This window comes from Eleutherodactylus coqui, chromosome 5 (genome assembly GCF_035609145.1).
Source record: "Eleutherodactylus coqui strain aEleCoq1 chromosome 5, aEleCoq1.hap1, whole genome shotgun sequence".
Lineage (NCBI taxonomy): Eukaryota > Metazoa > Chordata > Amphibia > Anura > Eleutherodactylidae > Eleutherodactylus > Eleutherodactylus coqui.
In genome coordinates, this window is record NC_089841.1 from 200,560,400 (window position 1) to 200,587,629 (window position 27,230).

The 27,230-nt window shown below is 44.6% G+C and overlaps 1 protein-coding gene across 1 annotated transcript in view; it reads right to left on the reverse strand.

Moving 5' to 3' along the window:
* Positions 1-27,230, reverse strand: part of LOC136628284 (rab9 effector protein with kelch motifs-like) — a 67,410-nt gene that overhangs the window by 12,774 nt on the left and 27,406 nt on the right. The window contains exons 7-12 of the mRNA XM_066604063.1: positions 21,174-21,320; positions 15,380-15,431; positions 15,183-15,283; positions 14,452-14,537; positions 10,920-11,001; positions 3,625-3,710 (exon numbers count right to left, since the gene is read on the reverse strand). Coding sequence (XP_066460160.1) covers positions 3,625-3,710; positions 10,920-11,001; positions 14,452-14,537; positions 15,183-15,283; positions 15,380-15,431; positions 21,174-21,320 — 554 coding nt within the window. The remainder of the gene's footprint in view (positions 1-3,624; positions 3,711-10,919; positions 11,002-14,451; positions 14,538-15,182; positions 15,284-15,379; positions 15,432-21,173; positions 21,321-27,230) is intronic.

The window sequence follows — 27,230 nt, forward strand, 5'->3', positions numbered from 1 at the left end:
TACATTATCCAAACTACAAGATAAAATGGCCTATTCAAATGGTACAACATTAATATTACATTATCAGTGAGACTCTCTACAGCCACACAGCGCCAATTACTTACGAAGGAGAAAATAACCTTAAAGATCTGAGCTGTAGTTCTACAAGTCAAAACAGCAGGGATCACCTATAGTTAATTAACACGTTCACTTTCTATTGTACTTCTAGAAAAACATCACAAAGGAAGCTGCTGCTGTTCAAAAAAAAATTGCAGCCTGTCCGAAGCTTACCTGAGATCACCTGGATGTTCCACAATGCTTCTAAGAAAATGTTCTATGGACAGGCGAGACAAAAGTAGGATGTTTTGCACAAATGCATAATGATATGTTTGGAGGAGAACTCTGCAAACCAACACCATAACCACATTCCAGCTGTGAAGCATGGTTGAGGGGGCATCATGATTTGGGGCTACCTTGTAGCCTCTGAGTCTGGACAGTCTACAATCACTGGGGGAACAATGAAATCTAAGGTGTACCTTTACAGGAGAAGGTAAGGGCAGCATTCCATGACCTCAAGCTGAAGAGATGTTGGGTGATGTAACAAGAGAATGACCAAAGCACACAAGTAAATTAACTAAAGAGTAGTTGAAAAAAAAGATTTAGAATGTGTTTTAGAATGGCCAAGCCAGTCCTGACCTTAACCGTAACGAGATGCAGTGTCCCAACCTGAAGAGGGCTGCGTACAGAAGAGAGCCCCGAAATACTAATGAACTAAAACACATTTGCAGGTAGTAATGGCTCAAAATTCCTCTTCAACATTGTACAAATCTTATTTGCAGCTGTAGGAAACATTTGATGGAGGTGATTGCTGCCAAAGGGGGAACTACAAGTTATTACATTCAAGGGTCCTCTAATGGTCCATTTACATGCAATGATTGTGGCTCAAAATTCGCTCATACGGGTGAAAGTGAGCGACAATCGTTCAGTGTAAACGCAAAGCCATCATGCACTTTTTGTCTACTTGTCGTTGTTCACTGAGCTTCAGCTCGAAAAAAATAGTCGCTAGTTCGTTCGCTTGTTGTTAAGTTTAAACAGCAGTCATTCAGTCGTGCAAACAACTTAAAGGGAGGAGTGATTGTTTGTCTAGCTAAACACAATAATTCATTCACAAGCCAATCCACATACTGCAGCAGTAGACAATGGCGTTTTCTTCCCACTAAGTAAAAACCGCCCACGTAGAGATTCTTTAAAAAGCCAATCTCCATACTTGCACAATATCAACATTTTGTTCTCCACATATACACATGCCCACCTGAGCAAACAATCGTCCACTTATCTTTACGTGTGAACACTACCAAACGACCCAGCGAACAAAGGAAATGGTGAGAATTGAAAAACAATTAGCTTTACACATAAACACTCATCATTAAAAAGCAAAAAAGTTGTTGAGTTGTTTATTTGCTCAAACGACAATCGTTGCATGTAAATGGGCCTTCACTTTTTCTCCCTGCACTGTGGATGTTAATTCAATGTGCTCAATACAATACCTGAAGGTTCAACGCTTTGTGTGTTTATTGGTTTGGTTAGATGGTATTTGTCTATAACTGTAGCTTAGACAATACTGTTTTCCATTGGATATTTGGGGTGTTGTTGAGTCCCATTCCCTTGGTTGGGGCTGTGAAGCAATGCCACACACATCACATAGACTGGACTTTTGGGAAAAAAAAGCAGCCATGCTTTTCTAATCTCATACATTCTAACTCTTTAAAGGCCTGTTATGGACATGTTATTGAATACAAATCAGGGTTTGCCATTTATATGGGTTTTGGCATCTGATTGTTAGTCTATATACCAGATTGCTGGTATTTTAATGTATGTATCTAAACACCATACGTTTGGACCATTGCTTTTATCAATGTATAGAAATGTATTCCTTAGGCCCAATGTCCACAGGCGGATTTGAATTGCAGAAGATCCACAGTTCAAGCTGTCCATAGGGAACCATGGGCGTCCGCACTTCAATTTACACATGCGGATATGTTTTTTAGATTCTGCATGCTGAAAACAAACCACAGCATGCTCCAGCTAAGTGCGGTTCCCACATGAACGGCTTCCATTGAAGTCAATGGAAGCCGGATGGGCCACGGGAAAGCAGGAAATTGAAAGAAAGAAAAAAGTACTGCGCATATGCACCGGTGCGCCGGCCGGCGTTTCCGAACACATCCACAGTACAGAAAAAAGAAGACCCAAACCGGTATGAAGGGGCCTCTGCCACGGGCTCCCGCATGCGGAATCCGACCCGCCCGTGGACATGAGGCCTTAAAACTATAAAACGGCTCAAAAATTGTGTTAACCAAGAATCTTAACCCCTTAAAGAGGTTGTCCGAGTTATAGTTTATAGGTTTATTGGTCTGCGTGAAGTAAAAAAACAAATAGTATTATACTCACTACAGTCCTATCTGTTTTATGGGACGTCACAGGCACTGCAGCCAGAGTTGAGCGAACATACTCTGCCAAGCTTGATGCTCGTTTGAGTATTAGCGTACTCGATGGTGCTCGTTACTCGAACGAGCATCAAGCCGAGTTCGATCCCGCCCCAGTTTTTGGCTCCTCCCCTGGGGAGAGAGAGAGAGAACACGATCCAAGAAAAAAAAAAGCTCGGGACCCGGCGTCCCACATACAAAAATGCTTGAGTCTCCCATTGTAGTCAATGGGGTTCGTTACTCGAGTAGAGCTCTTGAATTTTACGAAAAGCTCGACTCGAATAACGCGGACCCGAGCATTTGGGTGCTCGCTCATCTCTAACTGCAGCCCATAACAGCGATCGAGCGCTGAGCTTCGTAATTTGTTGCAATGCCTATGATATCCCATAAGCAGGCTGAGGTACCCTGAAAACGTGACATTAAAGAGGAGACCCAAAGCAGCAAGAGCAGGGAGAGATAAGTATGTTAATATTTGTTATTTTACTTTGTGCAGAAGGGCTTTTGCCTATAAACTATAATTTGGACAATCCTTTTAAGGAATCAAGTATGTTTTTGTTTGTTTTTTAGTTTTTTGCCTTCTCACATTCTGACCATAGGTGGCGCTGCAGAGGCATTGTTCGATCTCCCTTATTTGTATATACTTCCCAGAGGAGCATGAATAACCTTATAAGTCTCCTCACTCACCTTCTACGTGCCCTCCTTAAGGAGAGATGATACCCCTCCCGAACCACATCACAGGCCTCTCACTAGCCAAGCCAGAATCCTGCTGCACACTGAAGGGGGGCAAACACCCCGAAACAGCTGTCTGTGTATGGATTCAGGCTTGGTTTTCAATTCCCAGTCATTATTTCAGACCTGTATAAAGGGTCGGACATTGATTAGCAGGAATGCGCCATCCAATAGGTGGCGCTGCAGAGGCATTGTTCCGTCTCCCTTATTTGTTTATTTACTATGAAGCTTTATTTGCTGAACCCTGATAAATGATGCATTATCTAAATAAGGTCTATAAAGTTCAGACAGGTAAACCTAATGTTTTTTGCTCATGTGCGTTCAGACTGTCCTCCAAAGCATTGTACAGGAAAGCTGGCAGCGTTATTGTCCAAAATTATCTAAAATATAGAATCCAATTTTTAAGCAAATTAGCCATATGAACAGTACTTACATGATTTTGCAGAATAAAAGACGTATGCTTATATCTGCATGCTGGTGGAATGCCAAAATAGAGTGGCATCTTCCATTTCATCTTTGCTGCAAATGACAAGAATTTGGTTGTTAATTAGTCAGAGAAAATACCTTTCTAAGTCAATTTATAAATATTATAACGCACAAAGGGTAGATGTCATTGGTGGAGGTCTGTCACCTCTCCCCGATTACAAGGGACATTGGAATCTCCCATGCACCGGAATACAACGAAAAGAGAGATTTGTGACTCTTGTACAGTAATTTCTACTTTTCCCCACTATATGAGGTGTATGCAGCATGGATATTAGGCAGAACTCACCAATGTAGTATAGAAGGAACGAAAAAATATAATTTCTGCATACATAACACAATGACAGCTGCGGTAGAGAATTAAAGAATTCCTCTGCTGCATCTGCCACAGATGTGGAAGATGTAGCAGAAGGGAATTCTTTTAACTAGCGGGGATGAAGGAAACATCTGCCGCATGCAAAAGTGCTCTTCATCCCCGCAGGGGACACAGCAGCGGCCGACAGGTAAGTAATTTTTTTTTGTTTACACTACTTTTAATTGGCTTTTCAGGGAAGGGCTTATGAAGCCCTTCCCTGAAAAGCCATTCACGGCTGCCAGGGCTCAGCGACAACCTCTGCCGCTGTCCCCGACTCTGTAGTACTGAGCTATCAGCAGCCAGGAATTTAAAATCCCCGTCTGCTGGTAGCTCTGATTGTGATTGGCTGAGCAGTTCAGCCAATTATAATCAGAGCTACCAGCAGGCAGGGATTTTAAATCCCCGGCTGCTGATAGCTCAGAACTACAGAGCCGGGGACAGCGCCAGAAGTCACGGCTGAGCCCCGGCAGCTGAAGGGAGTTAAGTATTTTTTTTTTTAATACACTTTTTTAAATGGCTTTTCAGAGAAGGACTTCATAAGCCATTGATGGCATGCTGGCAGCAGGATTCTCTACCACAGGTGACATGTGTGACAGCTGCGGTTGAGAATTGAAGAATTCCCTTTGCTGCATCTGCCACAGATGTGGCAGATGTAGCAGCAGAGAATTCTTTTAACTAGTGGGGGTGAAGGAAACATCTGCCGCATGCGGCAGATGTGTTCTTCATGCCCGCAGAGGTCACGGCAGCGACGGAGAGGTAAGTTTTTTTAATTTTTTTGGTTTTGCACTAAAATGTTTCTTTTTCAGGGAAGGACTTATATGTAAAGCTCTTTCCTGAAAAACAATGCAGAGGACCAGCAGAGCATTGTTTTCAATGGAGCCACCGGCAGCAGCTGCGGCTCCATTGACAACAAGCACGCAGCTGTGTTCATGCCTGTTTTTGCTCGTACCTAGGTGCGAACATACGTCCGCACCTAAGTACGCACAAAAACATGCTCGTGTGAACGCACCCTTAAAGCGTGAATCTGTCACCAGGTTTATTCTGTCCTATCCAAGGCCAGCATAAACAGTACAGCTACTGTGATTATAACAAGTTGCAGTAGTTTCCATAAAATCACATTTTATTGGCCAAGCGCTGGGTCTCTATTTTGAGAAGCAGGCTCCGCCTGACCTCCCACATTTGATTGACAGATTTATCCCTATCACCATGCAAAGGGAGAAAGCTGTCAGTCAGCCGTGACTGAGCCAGGTGAGCCAATAACTCATGAATATTGAGAATTCCAGAGAGCTCACACAACCCTCATAGCTCCTGATAAAAACTACTGCAAGAAAACCAGTAACAGAGTCTCTGTCACTGCTTTATGCTTCCCTCAGACAGCGCAGCATAGACCTCATGACTCCCTTTAAATGAAATCTATATGCTTCCCTAAGGCCCCCTGTCCATGGGCGTTGCGGTATCGGGTGCGATCACATGTGGTGTATTTGCTGCAGATTTTCCGCAGTGGAAAAAAATATCCATAGAAAATCTGCACCAAAATCCATGTTAAAGTGATTTTTTCTGCTGGGGAAAATCTGCAGCAAATCTGCCACATGTGAATATACTCTTAAATAGCAAAGTATATTATAGTGACATGCACTTAAGGCCTCTTTCACATGAGTGACAGCAATATCAGCGTGAGAAAATCACAGCAATATCGCAGCTGTGTTCTGTGCAATATATCGCTGCATTTTCTTGCGGCGCTGTAAAATCGCGCAACTTTGTAGCACTCTTTTGCTGGGATTTTCCAGGGGCTTGAAATATAAGCCCTACCCTAACAAAGAAGCCCTGGCTGCATTAAAAAAAAATAAAAAAACCAGGCACTGTCAGCTCCCCTGCATTTCTCCTCTGCAGGTCCCCGACACTTGTTTGAAGTATTCAGGAAGTACTTCCTGGTTTGGAGGTTCAAAAACCCCGCCTCCAGGAAGTGCTGGCTCTGATTGGTTCTCAAATGCTGTGGCACAGCCAGTCACTGCAGCGCTTGATGAACCAATCACAGCCACTCCATGCGATTGCAGAGGAGATGTGCTGATAGTGCCTGTTAGTTGATGTATTTTTTTTTAATGCAGATAAGCCTTATTTTTGGGGTAGGGCTTATATTGCAAGCCACCCCATAAATCCCAGCAAAAAAGCGCTCTAAAGTCGTGCAATTTTCTCGTGGCAATTTCGCTGTTGCCCGTGTGAAAGAGGCCTGAATAGCAATGCTGACTATAATTTCTCATTACAAAACAACCTATTTTATACCAATTATACTCTATTAACGCTGTAAATTAAGTGACCCCACAATTAGCAGGGTCATTAAGAAAGCAGAGGGGCTGCTGCATGATTACACAAGGTAGGGGAAGTAAGACCAGGATGATCTGCTGGTGGAAGTTGCTGCTATAAGTCTAGCTTGTTTGCGGTCTACATGTACATTTTTATAATGGCAGCATTTTGGCTGCATATTTTCAACACAGATGTTCCATAAATCGGTTAATTAAAGTTATTGGCTGTACGTGGGATGAGTATGATCAGAGGACACAACTGTACCCAGCAAAGCCTATGAAATAATAATGATACTTCTTCATGTCTAATCTAGTAGCACATGCATTATTTAGAAGAATATAATTCTATCGCTTATTATATAAAGGAACATTTCTATTTGCACTGCACTGTGAATACATGGTAACTGATCAAGACTATTCAGTAGGGTTTATGTAGTACTGAAATAGATTAGAGTTGTGTGTATAGTCACATGGAAGCTGGCCACACTACATAAATAGTTAATGTGCTTCTGCCAGGATCATTATATTAACAATTCCCTGCCATAAGGTACTTACCTATTACTGTTATCATGTATTATGAGGACTGCATGATATATAATTCATATATTTCCACATTTCATACTAATCAGTTACTTATTACTAGTGACACGGGGAAGGAGGTTCATACAAATTAGTGCAAAAGAAACTTGGAACAGTTGCCAATAGCTACAAAACAAAGTGTTTTTCAAAAATATCAGTTGCAGTCTAAGGCCTCGGTCAGACGACCGTATTTTGCCTTGATTTGCGGATCGCATGACGGATGCGCATCCGCAAATTGCGTGACCAGGCCCGAAAAATCGCCGAAAAATCTGCAGCTAGCAGCGTTTTCGGCGAAACGGGCAGACACGAGGAATTGCAGATCGCGCCTATCTGCGATTCCTTGTGTTCTCTATATGTGCTCAATGGGGCCAGCGGCAGCAGCGCCGACCCCATTGAGAACATATCCTACAATGATCATTCTCCTCTGCCACAGCTGTAACAGCTGTGGCAGAGAAGAATGATGTTCGCCCATTGAATTCAATGGAGCCGGCAATACAGCCTGCTCCATTGAAAGCAATGGGCTGCCGGCGAGTGCCAGATGAATTTTCGGGAAGGGCTTAAAAATATAAGCCCTTCCCTGAAAATCATCCAAAAATGTGTAAAAATTAAAAAAATATATATACTCACCTTGTCCCGGCAGACGGAGTTCAGCCCCGGCCGGCCGGCAGTTCTCCTGAACTGCTCTGAGTAGTATTCAGCAGGCGAGATTTAAAATCCCCGCTTGCTGAATGGGCTGCCTCTGATTGGTCACAGCCCTCACCAATCAGAGGCAGCACTCACTCACCCATTCATGATGAATGGGTGAGTGAGTGCTGCCTCTGATTGGCTCAGTGCAGGGACCAATCAGGGGCAGCTCTCAGCTGTCATCCAATAACCAATGTTGCAGAGGCTAAGACCGCAGCAGAGAGCGATCATGGAGTACCAGATAGTAAGTGCCGTTGGTAGGCGCTGTATGGAGGTTGGTCACTTGACGCCTGTGGAGTAACTGCAGACCTAAGATGTTTGTGCTGTTTTAGCCTGCTTTGAGGAAGTGACTAAAATGGTCAGTTGTGATGATGCACTAATCAGTAAATGTAAACAAAAGATCCATGGCAGCATAAAAAGGTGCACAGATAGATGTCAAGAGACTTTATTCTTAAATCGTAACTGCTAAATTTCGGCCAGAAATTGACTTTTACCAAGCTCAATGGTATACAAAACACTCACATATTTATATCCAAACCCAAAAAACAACCTCACCAATCACCTTCAGACTGTGACATATGCAATTAATCTCACCCTTTTATACACAGGTGCAGTCTAATATCATCACATTAAAAACATCCCCGAATACAGGAGCACCCAAAATCAGGTGTGATTTCATCCACATGAGCCCAGTCAGCCATTTTGTGGAATCCTACGTCTTACGTCTGTGCTCGAAACCGGCAGTGTACCACACCCCCAGCGTTAATAGCGCATGCGCGAGGTTTTTGCACAACCTCACAATATCCTGGCCAAGTGTTACCTAATATCAGAGGTAAGTGTCAATGTAACACAGTGCCTGAAATAAGGGGCGCATGCGCACTGTTTCAAGTGGTATCGCGGTGCTTACTTGGAGACAGGTGTCAGCGTATATTAGTGCCCAACCTAAACAGCGCAAGCGTGCAATATTGAACGGTATCACGGTACTATAATCTCATGTTGTTTAGTGAAGTGATACATCACACTTTTAAACATCAACATCAGAGCTTAGCCAGCAAAGTGGACAAGATTTAGCAAAAATCTCGTCCATACGCTGCGGCCAATCTGTTGTGGCCAAGCCACATGAAAACTGACATGCGGTGCGGATTTAATTCCGCAGCATGTCAATTCTTTTCTCATTTCCGCAGCGGCTTCTCTCCTCTCTATGGGGAGAGAAAGCCGCATCAGAATGCCGACGGTGAAATTGCCCCAAAACCCTCGGCTAAAGGCCGTGGGTTTTTCGGTGCAGCCATTCTGCGAGAATTCTGCTGAAATTCCGTCCTGTGTGACCCCAGCCTTAAGGTAGCTCTTAGCCGATCTAGATGAAAAGCATACATCTACCCTCAATAATGGTGCAGCTGCGCCAGCTAAACAAGATTTCTTTTCAGTCTCTCAATATAAATGATGAAATATAAGCAGAGACCTTGAAAATTGTGAAGAATTGTTGAAATACAAAGTATATTAAAAGGTTGAATAAATTATATAACAATTAAGAATTATTGCAATAAACGCAGGAAAAGACCTTTGTTAAAGATTTAACTCCATAAAGCCCTTAAATCAAAGTTCAGGATGTTTCCCCGCTGTTATTACCCAAAGAATGACTTATCTGAGCATTACAGTGTGCTAAAAAGCTGATCGCATTGCCCTTTGGTCCCGTTTAGATGGAATGATTATGGTTCAGAAAACTGTTCAAACGTACAAAAGTCAACAATAATTCTCACTGGTCATTCAGTTTCAGCTGGCATAAAAACCAACCCTGGCTCGGTCACTTCTTATGCCGTGTAAACACTGATTGTTCAGCCTTTCACATAGGAATGTGAAACGCTGAACGAAAAGTTCCCAAGAGCTGCACGATTCTCAGTTTAACTGGGTTGATTGAGCGTGGACGAGCTGGTGACGTCACCAGCTCGTTCTGTCGGGCAAACATGAATTGTGTGAGTCTCGGCTTTTGTAAAAGCGCCCTTAGCCTGTAAGCATCTTAGTCAACTCTCTCATGTAACTGATAAGAGGGAGATGCAGTATTTACCTGATCAGTGGCTGAACAAATCAGAGGTAATGTACAGCAATTCCAAACCTGACACTCATTAAGGACACCTTTCTGATGTCCATGTCAGGACTCGGGGTCCGGGAAACTGGAAGTCCCTGAAAATACGCGCAACCCCTGTCCCTACCTACTTGCCCCCCTGGGCTAAGCCTCAGGGCGACAACTGGGTGACAGTCCCTACACTCACTAAGGAAGGGGAACGCTGGGACTAACAATCAGACAGACACTGAAACAAACAACAGTACAGAGAGTCAGACTATGCGGGTCGGCAACGAGAGGGTACGAGGTACAAGAGGGTCAGGCAAAGGCAACGTCAGGTCCAAAAACAGGGAGTCAAAAGTCAGGAGTCACAACAAGAAGTACGCTGGTTTAGCAGGAAGACCAAACTAACACTGGCACTGGTCTGCAGACACAAGCAGGTTTAAATGCTGTCAGAGCTCCCGCCCCAGGAGCTGATTGGGGCGGGGAGCCTGACAGCAGCTGAGTGCACCCAGCAGCACTGGGGAACCCGCCCTCAGCCCTGCAGGAGGCAGGGAAGGAGACACATGCCTGGTTGCCATGATACCGAGGACGCGGCGCGGGGCAACACCCACCGCGTCCCTAGCAACCCGGTGGCGAGGAGGAGCTTGGCGGCCAGGGGAGGTGAAGAGGACCGGGGCTCCCCTGCGCTGCACAGTAGCAGCCCGTGTGACAGGACCGGCAGTGAGGGCACGAGGGACCTGCGAACCGCTAATCCTTACAGTCCATGGTTAAAAATACAACTCATCAATCATATTGTCTCATTGTACATAATGGTGCAAATCAATATGATACCAATAAGTAAGATACTTTGATTCAATAGGATGAACCAACCAGATGTGGACCTGAAACCTATAATCAGTCCTTTTTCGTGTATTTGAAAACCTGTACAATGCTATGCATTGAAATGTGCTAATTATTATAGTACAGTATATCTAAGACATGTTTCAGCATTATTTTTTGGTTTAAAGTGAATAACTCTTAATTGTACACCGTGAACCGGTAGTCCTTATTTTCTCTGGTGACAGCTGTTAAAAAAAACAGTGATATCTAGATCTACAGTACATTTGGAAAAGCAACTGTTGTTTGGGCAAACCGTATTATTTTTATGTACTCTTTTAACAACATTACTGCTTATAAATAGACTAATAAACATGCAGGTTGAATACGGAATTTAGAATTTGTGGATATTTAATTTACATAATACACTTACATTTTGTATCACTTACCAAGACTTAACTTCATCACATCACATTTTACCATTTTAGTCTCATTCTCAGTTTCTTCGATGCCTCCAAACAAGTAAATATCCTGTCAATGGGATCAAACAAAAAGAACATTTAATAGTAATAATTCTATAATAATTCAACTTAATGAAAGACAAGTGTCTGGTAGGCAGGGAACTGAAGAGATCAAATGGGCTACCACTTGCAAAACCTTTTGCATCAACACAACTACAATATCCTACTGTACCATCACCATCTCAAAATAGAGGGTCTGATCCATCACAGTCATCTGTGGGAGATATCACAACTCTCAGATGTCCTCTTAGCAGATCGCTCACTCTGCTCCTCGGGAGACTTCCAACAAAGATAACCATCTTACAGAAAGATTTTACTGCCCTGGGAGGATCTCTATCGCACATTAAATGTCTTGGTTAAAGCACACAATGACCTCAGGGCTGAGGTTGGTGACATGAAGTCCTCCCAAGAAGAGCAGGAATAACCTTACACTTCAGAATATCCCTGAAATGGTGGAGGAACCGACTATTTATGCATTACAACGTTTCATCTTCTTGCTACCATTGTACCCCACAAATGAATTAACCATGGACCGCATTCATCAAGCCTTGAGACCAAAGCCCTCATCTGAAAATTTCTATGCCTTCACTATCACACAATATAAAAGGACATTGGCAAATTGGCCGGAGGAATACCAGCTTTGCCAATGTTCCACTCCAAATATACACAGATATTTTTCCTACAACTCTTGACCATATGAAGCAATTTAATCCTCTCATTGTTTAACCCTTCTATGACCAAGGGTGATTGATGCGTTGCCTCCAGGTCACATTCTGCAATACTGGCATTCCCACTTTCAAAAATCATATTTTTTGATTTACATAGATAGCTACATGAGGGCTTGTTATTTGCAGGAAAAGTTGCATTTTTCAATGGAACCATTTAACATACCTTATAATGAATTGGAAGTCTTAAACATTTATAAGTGGGCAAAATGGGGAAAAAACCCGCAATTGCACCATTTTTTGTGAGGGGGAGGGGTACTGTTTATGTTTACAATATTCATGGTGGAAAAAAATGACATGTTGTCTTTATTCTACGAGTAAGTATGATTACAGAAATGCCAAATTTCTATAGTTTTTTAAATATAGTAATACTTTAAAAACATATTGGGCGGCCTGTATTTTGTATTGAGACCATTTTGGAGAACATGCAACTTTTTGATTGCTTTTTATTTTTTTCTTGGAGACGGAGTGATCAAAAAAGCACAATTCTGCCATTGTGTATTTTTTTCCTGATGGAGGTTATCATGCAGGAATGTGATATTTTAATAAACTGGACCTTTATGGATGCAGTGATACCAATTTTTAGATTTATTTTCTTTCTTTTTTTTTTGTAGATATGATGACTGCGAAGAGTTTTTTTAACCTTTAATATTTTATATTTTTATAATAATTGAAAAAATATTAACTATACTAATTTTCACTTTTTTTTTATTAGTCCCCAGAGTGGACTTAAACTTGCGATCGTTTGATCGCTTATAGAATATAATGCAATACTATGATCTTGCATTATACTATATTTTAACAGATTGTCTATTAAAAGACATGCTACAGGCACATCTTTAATGGGCAAATGATTATGGCACCCCTGGGAGCCTTCAGAAAGACCCAGCTTGGCATGACACCCAAATGGCACCCCAGTGATCGCGGTGAGGCAGTTTGGGATATTTAAAGGGAATCGGTCAGCTCAACTTGTATTTTATGCAATCAAACCTCTGCATATTCTGAGCTCAACAGTGCAATGGGCGGTCCTATTAATGATTGACAGCTAATCCTGTATGTAGTCATGATAGGACCGCCCATCGGACTGTTCAGCTCAGAATGCACAAAAGTTTAAATGAATAAAACAGAAGTTATACTGAATCTTTCCCATAAAACTATATATACAATCTGCTCAGCTCCCCCTGCTCTATAACATCATGCCAGCAGTTTGGATAGCAACTTCCAGCTGACAGATTCCCTTTAAATCCTGATTGATCGGGACATTTAAATGCCACTGTCAAAACTGACAGCGGCATTTAAAGGATTAACAGCTGCTATCAGCGTTACCTCTGATCCAGCTGTTACAGACCTACTCAACATTCTGTTTTACAACTGTTTTTATGTGTTTAACTATTCTTCTTCAAGGTATAGCGCAAAGCAATTTTGCTAATTCTTTCACTAAGTTTAAAGGGAATCGGTTACAACTTATAAGCACTAGAAACTAAGTTACGATGCCTATAGGACAGGGAATGGAAAGTCTGATTGTGTAAGTTCTTATACTTACCTGGCTCCCTATTCCTCCGCTGTCACCCCTAAAAAACATTGCTCGATCTAAGGCCCGATGTCCACAGGTGGAATTGAATTGCAGATGATCCTCAGTTCAAGCCGACAATAGACAATCATGGGCACCTGCAGCTGAATCCGGTTTTGATTTGCGGACCTTTTGGGCCAAAAAACAAATCGCAGCATGCTCTATTTTGCTACGGATCCTGCACGGACGGTTTCCATTGGACTCAATGGAAGCCATCCGATACGCAGCCTGCCCACAGCTGACAGTGCAGACAGGCCACGGATCCTGCAGGAAAGCAGGAGATTTTTTTAAAAATCTACTGCGCATGTGCGGCGGCACGCCTGCCCACATGCGCAGTGGAGAAGATGAAAGACAAGCACAGCCACGCAGAGGATCTGAATGGGTAAGTAATGTCCTCTTGCCACAGGCAGGGTGGGACTCCACTGTGGGCTCCTGCCCGCGGAATCTGACCTGCCTGTGGACATGAGGTGTAAGAGCGTGACTCTTTTATTTAGTCATTGCATGCACACACACACTGTTCTCTATGAGAGTGCATGTGCATTGCCTGAAGACAAGAGTCAAACTGACAGACCATGTACAGACTTCCATTGGTGACAGTTTGGGAACGGGGAGATGGGTAAGTATAAAAAGTGCACCTCTGGACTCCACATTCGCTATCTTATAAGCACCATAACATAGCTTCTAATGCTTACAGAATGTGACAGGTTGCTTTTAAGTGATTCATCTCTAGGATTTATTATGGTAGTTAACATAATCCCCTTCAACATTAAGGGCTTTAATAGCAGAGTAAAGAAATGATTGGTCTTGTCTTGTGTAATAACAGGAGGCTCCATGGCAATTTAAGAATGCTTCAGAAAACCGATTATTGGCTCCCAGCCATCCCAACATTTTGACCAACATTACTATGAAGTTTACTTGTCTACCTTTGATACACATTTAAAACCATAAAAGTGTAATGTGAGTTTGGCTCATTTTTGTTAAAAATCACACTATTATTGCTTCAACCTGTATTTTAGACATGTATAAAGTGTATTTTTGGTATCAGGCATATCTGAATAGCAGACTTACATGTTGGTTAAGAATTTGTAAACTGTCAACAACACTGTCACCTGGTAATTGGTTTCAGTCTTTCTGTTGTACTGTACCATTTTGTATTGCATATTACCTTATCATGATGTGCTGTAAATGAGTGAAATTTCCTTCCAGTTGGGCTCTCCCCTTTGATCACATAACGCTGCCATGTAAAAGTAACTATGGAAAGAAAAAGAGTAAATAATGGCAATACTATTTTCCACACTCAGGACAGCAGTTATCTTCTAGACATATGCTTGTTCCAAGGGACATGTTTATTTTTTGATTTTTGGGAACCAAAAATTCAAACAGTAGAAGCAACATACAGCTATTCAGACTCTGCCTGTACTCTTTATGAGCTTGTTGATACCCTTCTGTAGAGCCGACAATGCATATTTCATGACAGGTGTTCTTCACCTTTAAGAACATACACAATCTAAAAGAACATACTTTAATAATATAACCTATTCTATCTTTTTGATGGTTGTTACATGTATTTTTTGAAGTAGTTTGATTTGAATGTAATGAAATTGATTTAACGATGGCAGCAAGTTATGCTATACTCTCAGAAATCCGTATAACCTACATTGGTTTGTCAAAAGGGTTTTGCTAATTGGCTGTTGGGTTTGATACATATTATACTTTCTGAACAGAAATACCTTTTTTGCTTATCGGTATTTTCATTAAACATGTGAAGCTATTTATAATGATTTTTAGCAATTGCTATGACAGGACATTAAAAAAAAATGTTAAAGCTTTTCTTATGCATTACACAAAAATTACATAACTATTTAGATATGTCTAGAAGGAAAGGAAAGAATTCACCTGTATCCAGCATGTGCACATCACTGTAGTAAACTCCATCTGCTGAAGAGCCGCCAAACAAGTATACATGTTGTCCAACGGTAGCAAATGTATGGCCTAACCTTAATATAAAACATTAATGAATTACTATATTTTCGACAAAGACCATAATTATGTACGGATGAATGAATTATAATTTAGTTAATATCGATGCTTACCTTGCATCAGGCAATGAACCATTTGTTTTAACTGGCATCCATGTTTCAGAAGCTGAAATTTAAAAAGGGACAAAAAAGAAAATTAAAGGGGTTGTCCAACTTATATATATATATTTTAATTAGTGCTCCCCATAAAAAAAAATAAGAAAACATCCTATACTGGTTCAACTGTGTCTCCAGCACTGCAGCATTGTTTTTGGGTCTAAGTCTATGTTTACTGTCTGCAGTCAGCCTGTTTACTTGGTGTTATCCTAGGCTTCTGACCCAATCACGGATCTCAGTGTATGAGTGTTGTGTTTTGTGATTGGGTGCAGCAGCCTGTGACACCTGCTACACAAGCCTGACTGCAGCCTGTAAGCACAGGGGTACAGGGGGGATCAGAGCTACATCAGCAAAGCTGTGGGGAAGATAAGACAGGTGAGTAAAGGGTGTTTATTTTTTTGGGGGGGAGCACAAATTTTTAAGAACTATGTAACTCAGACAACCTCTTCAACAAACATTTTTAAACACATTTTTTGAAAAATGCTAATTTTTAGTTAAACCAAATGTTTAGTTATGTCATTATCAAAGTCAAAATCAATAGAATGGCTCCATAATCTGGTAAATGTTAAAATCAGGATTCACTCATTGAAGTCTGCCATATAGTCTGTTACTGTTCAACGCACGATTCTTCAGATGCGCCCTCTACCTGCCAGTCCCTGTTCTGCACACTTGCCTGAAACATTTCTATGGTGAGTATTGAATGACTAAGAACTGAAAAGGTGTTCTCGGAAGATTTTTTAGACTTCACAACACATAGGCAGGAATGTTAATGTGTCTTAAAGGTACTCTGTCAGCTCCTATAAGACTCATAAGCTAAACTCATGGGCTCACAGAGGCTGAAATGCTGAATCTGGCGATATGTGTCTTATACTTAACTTCTCTGCTGTTTTCTAGCTATGCACTTTCGAAGCTCCCACTGAATACACCTGGCGAACTACATAGGCATATGCACAGAATGAAAAACCTAGTCCTCTTGTCCTATGTTCGCACCAAGTAGTCCACCAAATGCGGTGGCTTTCACAGTGCGTAGTGGGAGAATGGCAGGAAAGGTGTAAAAACAATGAACTATATTAAATAATTAATTCAGCAAATTCGATATAATTTTTAAAAATTACTCCAAGCTGTACATATGCTCTAAATAAAGTACTAGAAATCTCCATATTGGTTTATGGCTCATGTGCATATTGCTGTTATCTTGCTGGCACAGCATTATTTGTGTGCATTTCTGTCACCTCACCATTGCCGGCAGCTTCCGGATTTGAGGACAGGTCCAGGGCAATATCACGGAATCAGCCCTGGATGATGTAATGTGCAGTGTCATTTTGGGGCTGTTGCCAAGAGAGAAACTGCTCCTCTCTCTCTACTGACTGATTGGCAAGCTCAGTTGTCAATTGTCCCAGCCAGCCTGTCAGGAATTGGTTGGAAGTATTTATACCAGCTCCTCTGAGCAGAGAAAGACAGGTTATACTATTTGGTGTCCTAGTTCTGGTTTGTGAGGAGGTTCCAGTCTGTGTTTTGGAGCTCACATTATTCAGTGTCAGTCTATACTGTTATCCTCTTCTTCTGTTTATCTCTTTCCATGTCTCTTCTGTTCAGTGTTTTCCACTTATTCTGGATCTATCATAATGGCCGCCCTTACTCCATCTAGGGAGGTTTCAGGGAAGCCCCAGGTACCTGTTGCAGGGTCGCTCTTCTTAAGGTGTATGCTCTGCTAGTTACACAGGTTCGTTAATTTTTATATCAGGGATAGGTTCTGACCCCTCCTTTTTTGTTGCCCAGGTGTGTATCCCGTCTACTTGTCTAGTCATGCTTGACAAAAACTGACAGGTCAAAACGCTGCTGGTGATGGAGAAATAAATCTAACTTTTACTATTTTTGCACCTTTGTTTAAATGATAATTATTGCATGTAAATGGGCCTTTAGCCAGTGGGAAAAAATATTATTGTTATTGAGAAACAAAATAATCCGGTAGATGTGATACCTTTTAATGGCTAACAAGAAGAGAGAATCAATTTCTTATAAAGATATTTGAATTCAACATCTGATTTATGCAGAAACTGTTAACCTGAAAAATATGCTTTACATGTGGAACTCAGACTCACGTATTTTGGCCATGTAATGCGAGCAGAGTCACTAGAAAAATCTGAAAAAAAGGCTTGGTACCGTGGTAGCCAGTAAAGTGTGATTGTTCCCAGCAAGAGAAACCAAGTAATGTTGTAGATATGATACCTTTTAATGGCTAACAAAAATACATGATGTTACAGCAAGCTTTCGGGATATCGCACCCTTCATTAGCCTGACGAAGGGGTCGATATCCCGAAAGCTCGCAGTAACATCATGTATTTTTGTTAGCCAATAAAAGGTATCATATCGACAACATTACTTGGCTTCTCTTACTGGGAACAATCACACTAGAAAAATCTATAATGCTTGGAGAGATCAGTGGCAAAAGAAGACCTGGCTGCCAAAGAACACGATGGCTGATACTGTCAGAGCTGATACTGGCATGGATATCACACAACTTAAAGAAGCAGTGCAAAACCGAAAAACATGGAAGGAGCTCACCTTTAGGGTCGCCAAGGGCCGTTAACAACCAAACAGCTAACAACAACATGTGGAACTAGAGGGATGATTTCCAGTGTTATGTAGGAATGTTGGCTAAGGTCGTGTGTTTAAAATGGCTAAACTCGGAGGAGGATGTACTGCTTGTTCAACTGCACAAGGGCCCGGAGAAAAGGGAAGACAGTCCCAGTAACTCCTCACAATGGACAATACTGTTACGCTGATAGGTAGATGTTTTAATGGGGTTTGATTAGAGTTTTCCATTCAGTCAGGAAAAGTGATGTTGGGGCTCATCTACACAAATGGGTGGAGCACAGTGTGGTCTGTGGGTGAAGCCAATGGTTCCACAGGCTGAAGTTATCAAAGTTGGGATGCCAATGTCTTACCCACAAAAGAAAGCAGCGAGACCCGCACAGAAATAGGACATGCTGTGATTTGTTTTCCGTGTGTGTTTTCGCATGGACAAATCACGGCTGTCTGCTTAGGATTGCGTTATCTAATGCAATTCTATGGCAGCGGGCACAGGTGGAAATTCTGCGGGAAATCCCACCACGAAATTTCCGCCCGTGTGCAGGGGGCCTTACTGTAAGAGCATTGAGACTATGGAACTCTCTGCCTGAGAAGGTGGTGATGGCGAATTCAATAAAAGAGTTCTAGAGGGGCTAGGACACCTTTCTTGAGCGTTACAGTATTTCAGAAGAGTCTGTGATCCAGGGATTATTCTGATTGTCAGATTGTAGTCGGCAAGGAAGTTCTTTCCCTTAAAGAGGTTGTCCCGAGAAAGCAGTGGGGGTAAGCACTTCTGTATGGCCATATTAATGCACTTTGTAATATACATCGTGCATTAAATATGAGCCATACAGAAGTTATTCACTTACCTGCTCCGTTGCTGGCGTCCCCGTCTCCATGGTGCCGTCTAATTTCAACGTCTAATCTCCCGATTAGACGTGCTTGCGCAGAAGGGTCTTCTCCCTTCTCTTGGGTCTCAGCACGAGCGGCGTTCTGGCTCCGCCCCCTTCTACGCATCATCGCGTAGCTCCGCCCCGTCACGTGTGCCGATTCCAGCCAATCAGGAGGCTGGAATCGGCAATGGACCACACAGAGCCCACGGTGCACCATGGGAGAAGACCCGCGGTGCATCGTGGGTGAAGATCCCGGCGGCCATCTTGGTAAGGTAAGTAAGAAGTCGCCGCAGAACGGGGATTCGGGTAAGTACTAAACTTTTTTTTTAATTTTTTTAAACCCATCCCTTGTGTTTGTCTCGCGCCGAACGGGGGGGCCTATTGAAAAAAAAAAAAAGCCGTTTTGGCGCGGAACAACCCCTTTAAGGCCTCGGTCACACGGGCGATTTTTCATGCGATTTGCGCATGCGCATGCGACCGGCGATTTTATAGAACCATTGCTTTGCAATGGTATCGGACACATGGGCACTTTTTATGCGCTTGTCCGATAAATTATAGAACAGAAATCGCAGATCGTGCCTATCTGCAATCTGCGATTCCTTGTGTTCTGTATATGCGCTTAATGGGGCCGGCGGCAGCAGCGCCGACCCCATTGAGAACATATACTACACAAATCATTCTCCTCTGCCACAGCTGTAACAGCTGTGGCAGAGAAGAATGATGTTTGCCCATTGAATTCAATGAAGCCGACAATACAGCCGGCTCCATTGAAAGCAATGGGCTGCCGGCGAGCGCGGGATGAATTTTCGGGAAGGGCTTAAAAATATAAGCCCTTCCCTGAAAATCATCCAAAAATGTGTAAAAAAAAAATATATATATATATATATATACTCACCTGGTCCCCGCAGACGGAGTTCAGCCGCGGCCGACTGGCAGTTCTCCTGAACTGCTCTGAGTAGTATTCAGCAGCCGGGGATTTAAAATCCTCGCCTGCGGAAATGGGCTGCCTCTGATTAGTCACAGCCCTCACCAATCAGAGGCAGCTCTCACTCACCCATTTATGAATTCATGAATGGGTGAGTGAGTGCTGCCTCTGATTGGCTCAGCGCAGGGACCAATCAGGGGCAGCTCTCAGCTGTCATTCAATAGCTGAGAGCTGCCCCTGATTGGTCCCTGCGCTGAGCCAATAAGAGGCAGCACTCACTCACCCATTCATGAATTCATGAATGGGTGAGTGAGAGCTGCCTCTGATTGGTGAGGGCTGTGACTAATCAGGCAGCCCATTTCAGCAGGCGGGGATTTTAAATCCCCGCCTGCTGAATACTACACAGAGCAGTTCAGGAGAACTGCCGGCCGCCCGCGGCTGAACTCCGTCTGCGGGGACAAGGTGAGTATATATATTTTTTTATTTTTACACATTTTTGGATGATTTTCAGGGAAGGGCTTATATTTTTAAGCCCTTCCCGAAAATTCATCCTGCGCTTGTCGTCCGCCCATTGCTTTCAATGGAGCCGGCTGTATTGTCGGCTCCATTGAATTCAATGGGCTGGACAGCGCTCCTGTGCTCCAGCCCGTTTCAAAGGAAACGCGGCTAGGAGCAGATTTTTGCAGCGATTTTTCGGCCCCGGTCACGCGATTTGCGGATGCGCATCCATCATGCGATCCCCAAATCGTGGCAAAAAATGCCCGTCTGACCGAGGCCTAAATAAGCAAAAATTGTCCTTTACCTCATTGGATTTTTTTTGCCTTCCTGTGGATCAACATTGGAGGGAAGAATAGGCAGAACTGGATGGGCATATGTCTTTTTTGGCCTTACATACTATGTTAATGCGTGCGATTTATGTAGCATGTATCTAATGTGTTAGTGGCATATGTACAGGAAGTGTGTGGAATGTGCCTAAAGTGCGCAATGTGTGCATTGTCAGTTGTGTAACTGACATGTATATACTATCAACTGTGTGGCTTTGCTGCCCTTGAGAGGAGGGCACCCAGACACACTTCTTAAACAGGGGGCCTTTGCTGTCAGTGCCCACCATTGGCTAAACATCATTGTGATGCACATTGTATTAGCAATATTCTCCATACTGTCCGCCCCTTACACGAAAGTGGCAATCGATTTTAGTACATAAAAATGTCCTTTTTGGTTTTGGTTCACCTCAAGTTGACCTCACAATTGATTGGAAGAAAGTAGTTATGCATTGAAGTCTTGGAAATGTATTGATTTCAGATAATCTTTACAATATCAGTCAAGTAGTAGACAAATATACAAGTTATATAAGGTATAATACCTGTGTTGAACACGTGCAGGTCATCTACAGCTCTTCCATGGTAGATACCACCAAAAACCAAGACATTTTCACCAACAGTAGCCACACTGTGGCTCAAGGTTTGCGGAGCGGCTCCAGTCGATTTTAATTTTTCCCACTGTAATGTACCTAAAATGTATGAAAACTATTTACACTTGCAATCTTTGTGACCATTTTGGACTAAATTAAAGAAAATGACTTAGGATCCGTTTACACCAATATATCATTTGAGCGAGCCAACGATGTCAGCGTTCACCCAGGCATCCTGTTTATACAGGCAGATACATTGTTTGTTTATTCCAAACGAATAGTGAACGAGCCAATGACGATTTTCCTGTCTGTATAAAATTAAACGACGAATGAAAAGTGACCGATTTATCATTCGTCGTCCTGTCTTCGGCTTTGTTTAGACTGAACGATTATCTTCACTTTTGCTCGTTTGAATGATATTCATTCTGTCTAAAAGGGTCTTAAGGCCGTCTTTCCATTTTCTTGACATATGCTGATGAAGCATACCCAAAAACATTACCTGCTGTTTCATTCCATAAAGTTCAATTTATATAATTTGTAATAATTCCTTCCCATGTGTCAGAATAAGAATAAATTCTTTAACTATGCTTAACGTTAAATATCCTCATTCTATGCTGATGGTGAAGCCCTCTATTCTCTATCCATAGTAAATGTCCTCTTGTCGTGGTCACAGATTAATCCTTTCCAATCCACTGTCTGACGTCTAAAGACATTATGATTTAAGGCTGTACAGCTCTGATGTTGGAAGACGTCCGTTGGGGTTCTCTTACTGTATATTGGCAGCCTCTCTGCTGTCGGAGCCTATCCAACGTGTCACCTCATGCAGTACTGGCTTTAGCCAGCATATAGCACCGTTGTATAACGGCAGAAAAAAAGTAAGCCCCCTAGGAAAACCAGGCTCCAAATTGGATTGGAAAGGGTTAATATGCAAAATCACTGGTGCATATCTTCGTATTGTCATTTTATATACTGAATATATAATAAACTCATAGTAAACTCATCCAAATTCATCTTTTTCCAAGCTAAATAATCTGCATAATCCCAATAAATATAAAAAGTGTAGAAACGGGTCAGGGTAGCCCCAGAGACTTTTGCTTCAGAACACCCAAACAAATCATTTTCGGCCACCAAAACTTTCAACGGTCACTAGAGATGAGCGAACGTACTCGTCCGAGCTTGATATTCGTGCGAATATTAGCGTGTTCGGGATGCTCGTTACTCGTAACGAGTACCACGCGGTGTTCCGGTTACTTTCAGTTTCCTCTCTGAGACGTTAGCGCGCTTTTCTGGCCAATTGAAAGACAAGGAAGGCATTACAACTTCCCCCTGTGACGTTCAAGCCCTATACCACCCCCCTGCTGTGAGTGGCTGGAGCGATCAGATGTCACCCGAGTATAAAAATCGGCCCCTCCCGCGGCTCGCCTCAGATGTCTTGTGAGTTAGCTGAGGGACAGTGGTATCGTGCTGGAGCTGCTGTAGGGAGAGCGTTAGGAGTGAGTGTAGGCTTCAAGAACCCCAACGGTCCTTCTCAGGGCCACATCTAATAGTGTGCAGTACTGTGTTAGCACTGTATATTTTTATTTATTTTTTTCAAAATTGGATCTGCAGAGCATTGCGCCCTGCAATAGGGACAGAAGTGGTGGTTAGGCAGGGAGAGTGTTAGCAGTGAGTGTAGGCTTCAAGAACCCCAACGGTCCTTTCTAGGGCCACATCTATCCGTGTGCAGTACTGTCCAGGCTGCTGTTAGCAGTGTTGCATTTTTTTTTTTTTTTCTCAAAACCGGCTGTGCAGACCATTGCACCCGGCATTAATACTACAGGGATAGAATTGTGTAGGCAGGGGCAGAAGACATACATTATTCATTGAATAGACACAGTGTGGCTTGTCCTTTGAAAAACAAGGGAAAAAATTCTATTTCGCCTGCCTCTGACAGTCCTCAGGGCTCTGGGTACGTGTGTGCTGCGTGCAGAACGTAAAAAAAAATCAGACGCAGCTAGCTACGTTTTACTGCAGGCTTGCGCCAATTTTTTTCCTGCATGGGAAATCCCTGATCTGCTGGAGCCAATAACTTTGCATCACTGCAGTGCTGTGACACATTTGCAGGGCCACAACACAGTTATTAAACTTAGTAGTATTCATTGAATACACGCAGTGTGGCTTGTCCTTTGAAAAACAAGGGAAAAAATTCTATTTTGGCTGCAGGCTTGCGCCAATTTCTTTCCTGGCTTGGAAATCACTGGTAATACAGCATGCTGAGGGGTAGGGGTAGGCCGAGTGGACGCGGCTGAGGACGCGTAGGCCCAAGTGAGGGTGTGGGCACAGGCCGAGCTCCTGATCCAGGTGTGTCGCAGCCGACTGCTGCGCGATTAGGAGAGAGGCACGTTTCTGGCGTCCCCACATTCATCGCCCAATTAATGGGTCCACGCGGGAGACCTTTATTAGAAAATGAGCAGTGTGAGCAGGTCCTGTCGTGGATGGCAGAAAGTGCTTCGAGCAAGCTATCATCCACCCAGAGTTCTGCGCCGTCCAGTGCTGCAAATCCGAATCCTCTGTCTGCTGCTCCTCCTTCCTCCCAGCCTCCTCACTCCACTACAATGACACATGCTCAGGATCGGGAAGACTCCCAGGAACTGTTCTCGGGCCCCTGCTCAGATTGGGCAGCAGTGGTTCCTCTCCCACCAGATGAGTTTATCGTCACTGATGCACAACCATTGGAAAGTTCCCGGGGTCCGGGGGATGAGGCTGGGGACTTCCGGCAACTGTCTCAAGACCTTTCAGTGGGTGAGGAGGACGATGACGATGAGACACAGTTGTCTTGCAGTGAGGTAGTAGTAAGGGCAGTAAGTCCGAGGGAGGAGCGCACAGAGGATTCGGAGGAAGAGCAGCAGGACGATGAGGTGACTGACCCCACCTGGTGTGCAACGCCTACACAGGACAGGTCTTCAGAGGGGGAGGCACGGGCAGCCGCAGGGCAGGTTGCAAGAGGCAGTGCGGTGTCCAGGGGTAGAGGCAGGGCCAGACCAAATAATCCACCAACTGTTGCCCAAAGCACACCCTCGCGCCATGCCACCCTGCAGAGGCCGAGGTGCTCTAAGGTCTGGCAGTTTTTCACCGAGACGCCTGACGACCGACGAACAGTGGTGTGCAACCTTTGTCGCGCCAAGATCAGCCGGGGAGCCACCACCAACAGCCTCACCACCACCAGCATGCGCAGACATATGATGGCCAAGCACCCCACAAGGTGGGACGAAGGCCGTTCACCGCCTCCGGTTTGCACCGCTGCCTCTCCCCCTGTGCCCCAACCTGCCACTGAGATCCAACCCTCCTCTCAGGACACAGGCACTACCGTCTCATGGCCTGCACCCACACCCTCACCTCCGCTGTCCTCGGCCCCATCCACCAATGTCTCGCACCGCACAGTCCAGCCGTCGCTAGCGCAAGTGTTGGAGCGCTAGCGCAAGTACACCGCCACGCCCTGCACGCTCAATCGTTAACCGTCCACATAGCCAAATTTATCAGCCTTGAGATGCTGCCGTATAGGGTTGTGGAAACGGAGGCTTTCAAAGCTATGATGGCGGCGGCGGCCCCGCGCTACTCAGTTCCCAGTCGCCACTACTTTTCCCGATGTGCCGTCCCAGCCCTGCACGACCACGTCTCCCGCAACATTGTACGCGCCCTCACCAATGCGGTTAGTGGCAAGGTCCACTTAACTACGGACACGTGGACAAGCACAGGCGGGCAGGGCCACTACATCTCCCTGACGGCACATTAGGTGAATTTAGTGGAGGCTGGGACAGAGTCAGAGCCTGGGACCGCTCACGTCCTACCCACCCGCAGAATTGCGGGCCCCAGCTCGGTGGTGGTATGTTCGGCGGTGTATGCTTCTTCCACTAAAGCACCCTCCTCCTCCTCCTCCTCCTCAACCTCTGTCTCGCAATCTAGATGTGTCAGCAGCAGCAGGACGTCGCCAGCAGTCGGTGTCGCGCGGCGTGGCAGCACAGCGGTGGGCAAGCGTCAGCAGGCCGTGCTGAAACTACTCAGCTTAGGAGATAGGAGGCACACGGCCCACGAACTGCTGCAGGGTCTGACAGAGCAGATCGACCGTTGGCTTGCGCCGCTGAGCCTCCAACCGGGCATGGTCGTGTGTGACAACGGGCGTAACCTGGTGGCGGCTCTGCAGCTCGGCAGCCTCACGCACGTGCCATGCCTGGCCCACGTCTTTAATTTGGTGGTTCAGCGCTTTCTGAAAAGCTACCCACGCTTGTCAGACCTGCTCGTAAAGGTGCGCCGGCTCTGCGCACATTTCCGCAAGTCCCACACGGACGCTGCCACCCTGCGCACCCTGCAACATCGGTTTAATCTGCCAGTGCACCGACTGCTGTGCGACGTGCCCACACGGTGGAACTCTACGCTCCACATGTTGGCTAGGCTCTATGAGCAGCGTAGAGCTATAGTGGAATACCAACTCCAACATGGGCGGCGCAGTGGGAGTCAGCCTCCTCAATTCTTTTCAGAAGAGTGGGCCTGGTTGGCAGACATCTGCCAGGTCCTTCGAAACTTTGAGCAGTCTACCCAGGTGGTGAGCGGCGATGCTGCAATCATTAGCGTCACCATTCCTCTGCTATGCATCTTGAGAAGTTCCCTGCAAACCATAAAGGCAGCCGATTTGCGCTCGGAAACAGAGCCGGGAGAAGACAGTATGTCGCTGGATAGTCAGAGCACCCTCCTGTCTATATCTCAGCGCGTTCAGGAGGAGGAGGAGGAGCATGAGGAGGAGGAGGGGGAAGAGACAGCTTGGCCCACTGCTGACGGTACCCATGCTGCTTGCCTGTCATCATTTCAGCGTGTATGGCCTGAGGAGGAGGAGGAGGAGGAGGAGGAGGATCCTGAAAGTGATCTTCCTAGTGCGGACAGCCATGTGTTGCGTACAGGTACCCTGGCACACATGGCTGACTTCATGTTAGGATGCCTTTCTCGTGACCCTCGCGTTACATGCATTCTGGCCACTACGGATTACTGGGTGTACACACTGCTCGACCCACGCTATAAGGAGAACCTTCCCACTCTCATTCCCGAAGAGGAAAGGGGTTCGAGAGTGTTGCTATACCACAGGACCCTGGCGGACAAGCTGATGGTAAAATTCCCATCCGACAGCGTTAGTGGCAGAAGGCGCAGTTCCGAGGGCCAGGTAGCAGGGGAGGTGCGGAGATCGAGCAGCATGTACAGCCCAGGCAGTGCAACAGTCTTTAAGGGCCTGGACAGCTTTATGGCTCCCCACCAAGACTGTGTCACCGCTCCCCAGTCAAGGCTGAGTCGGCGGGAGCACTGTAAAAGGATGGTGAGGGAGTACGTAGCCGATCGCACGACCGTCCTCCGTGACGCCTCTGCCACCTACAACTACTGGGTGTCGAAGCTGGACACGTGGCCTGAACTAGCGCTGTATGCCCTGGAGGTGCTTGCTTGTCCTGCGGCTAGCGTCTTGTCGGAAAGGGTGTTTAGTGCGGCTGGGGGAATCATCACAGATAAGCGTACCCACCTGTCAACCGACAGTGCCGACGGGCTAACACTCATCAAGATGAACAAAGCCTGGATTTCCCCAGACTTCTCTTCTCCACCAGCGGACAGCAGCGATACGTAAGCAATACGTAGGCTGCACCCGCGGATGGAAGCTACGTTCTCTCTCACCATCCAAAACGGGGACATTTCTGCTTCATCAATCTGTGTCTAATATTCCTCCTCCTCCTCCTCCTGCTCCTCCTCCTGAAACCTCACGTAATCACGCTGAACGGGCAATTTTTCTTAGGGCCACAAGGCTCACTCATATAATTTTTCTAAAAATTTTTTATACGTTTCAATGCTCTTAAAAGTGTTGGAACTTTAACTTGAACCAATTTTTCGTTAAACTGGGCTGCCTCCAGGCCTAGTTACCACTTAAGCCACATTAACCAAAGCGATTAATGGGTTTCACCTGCCATCTTGGTTGGGCATGGCCAATTTTTACTGAGGTAC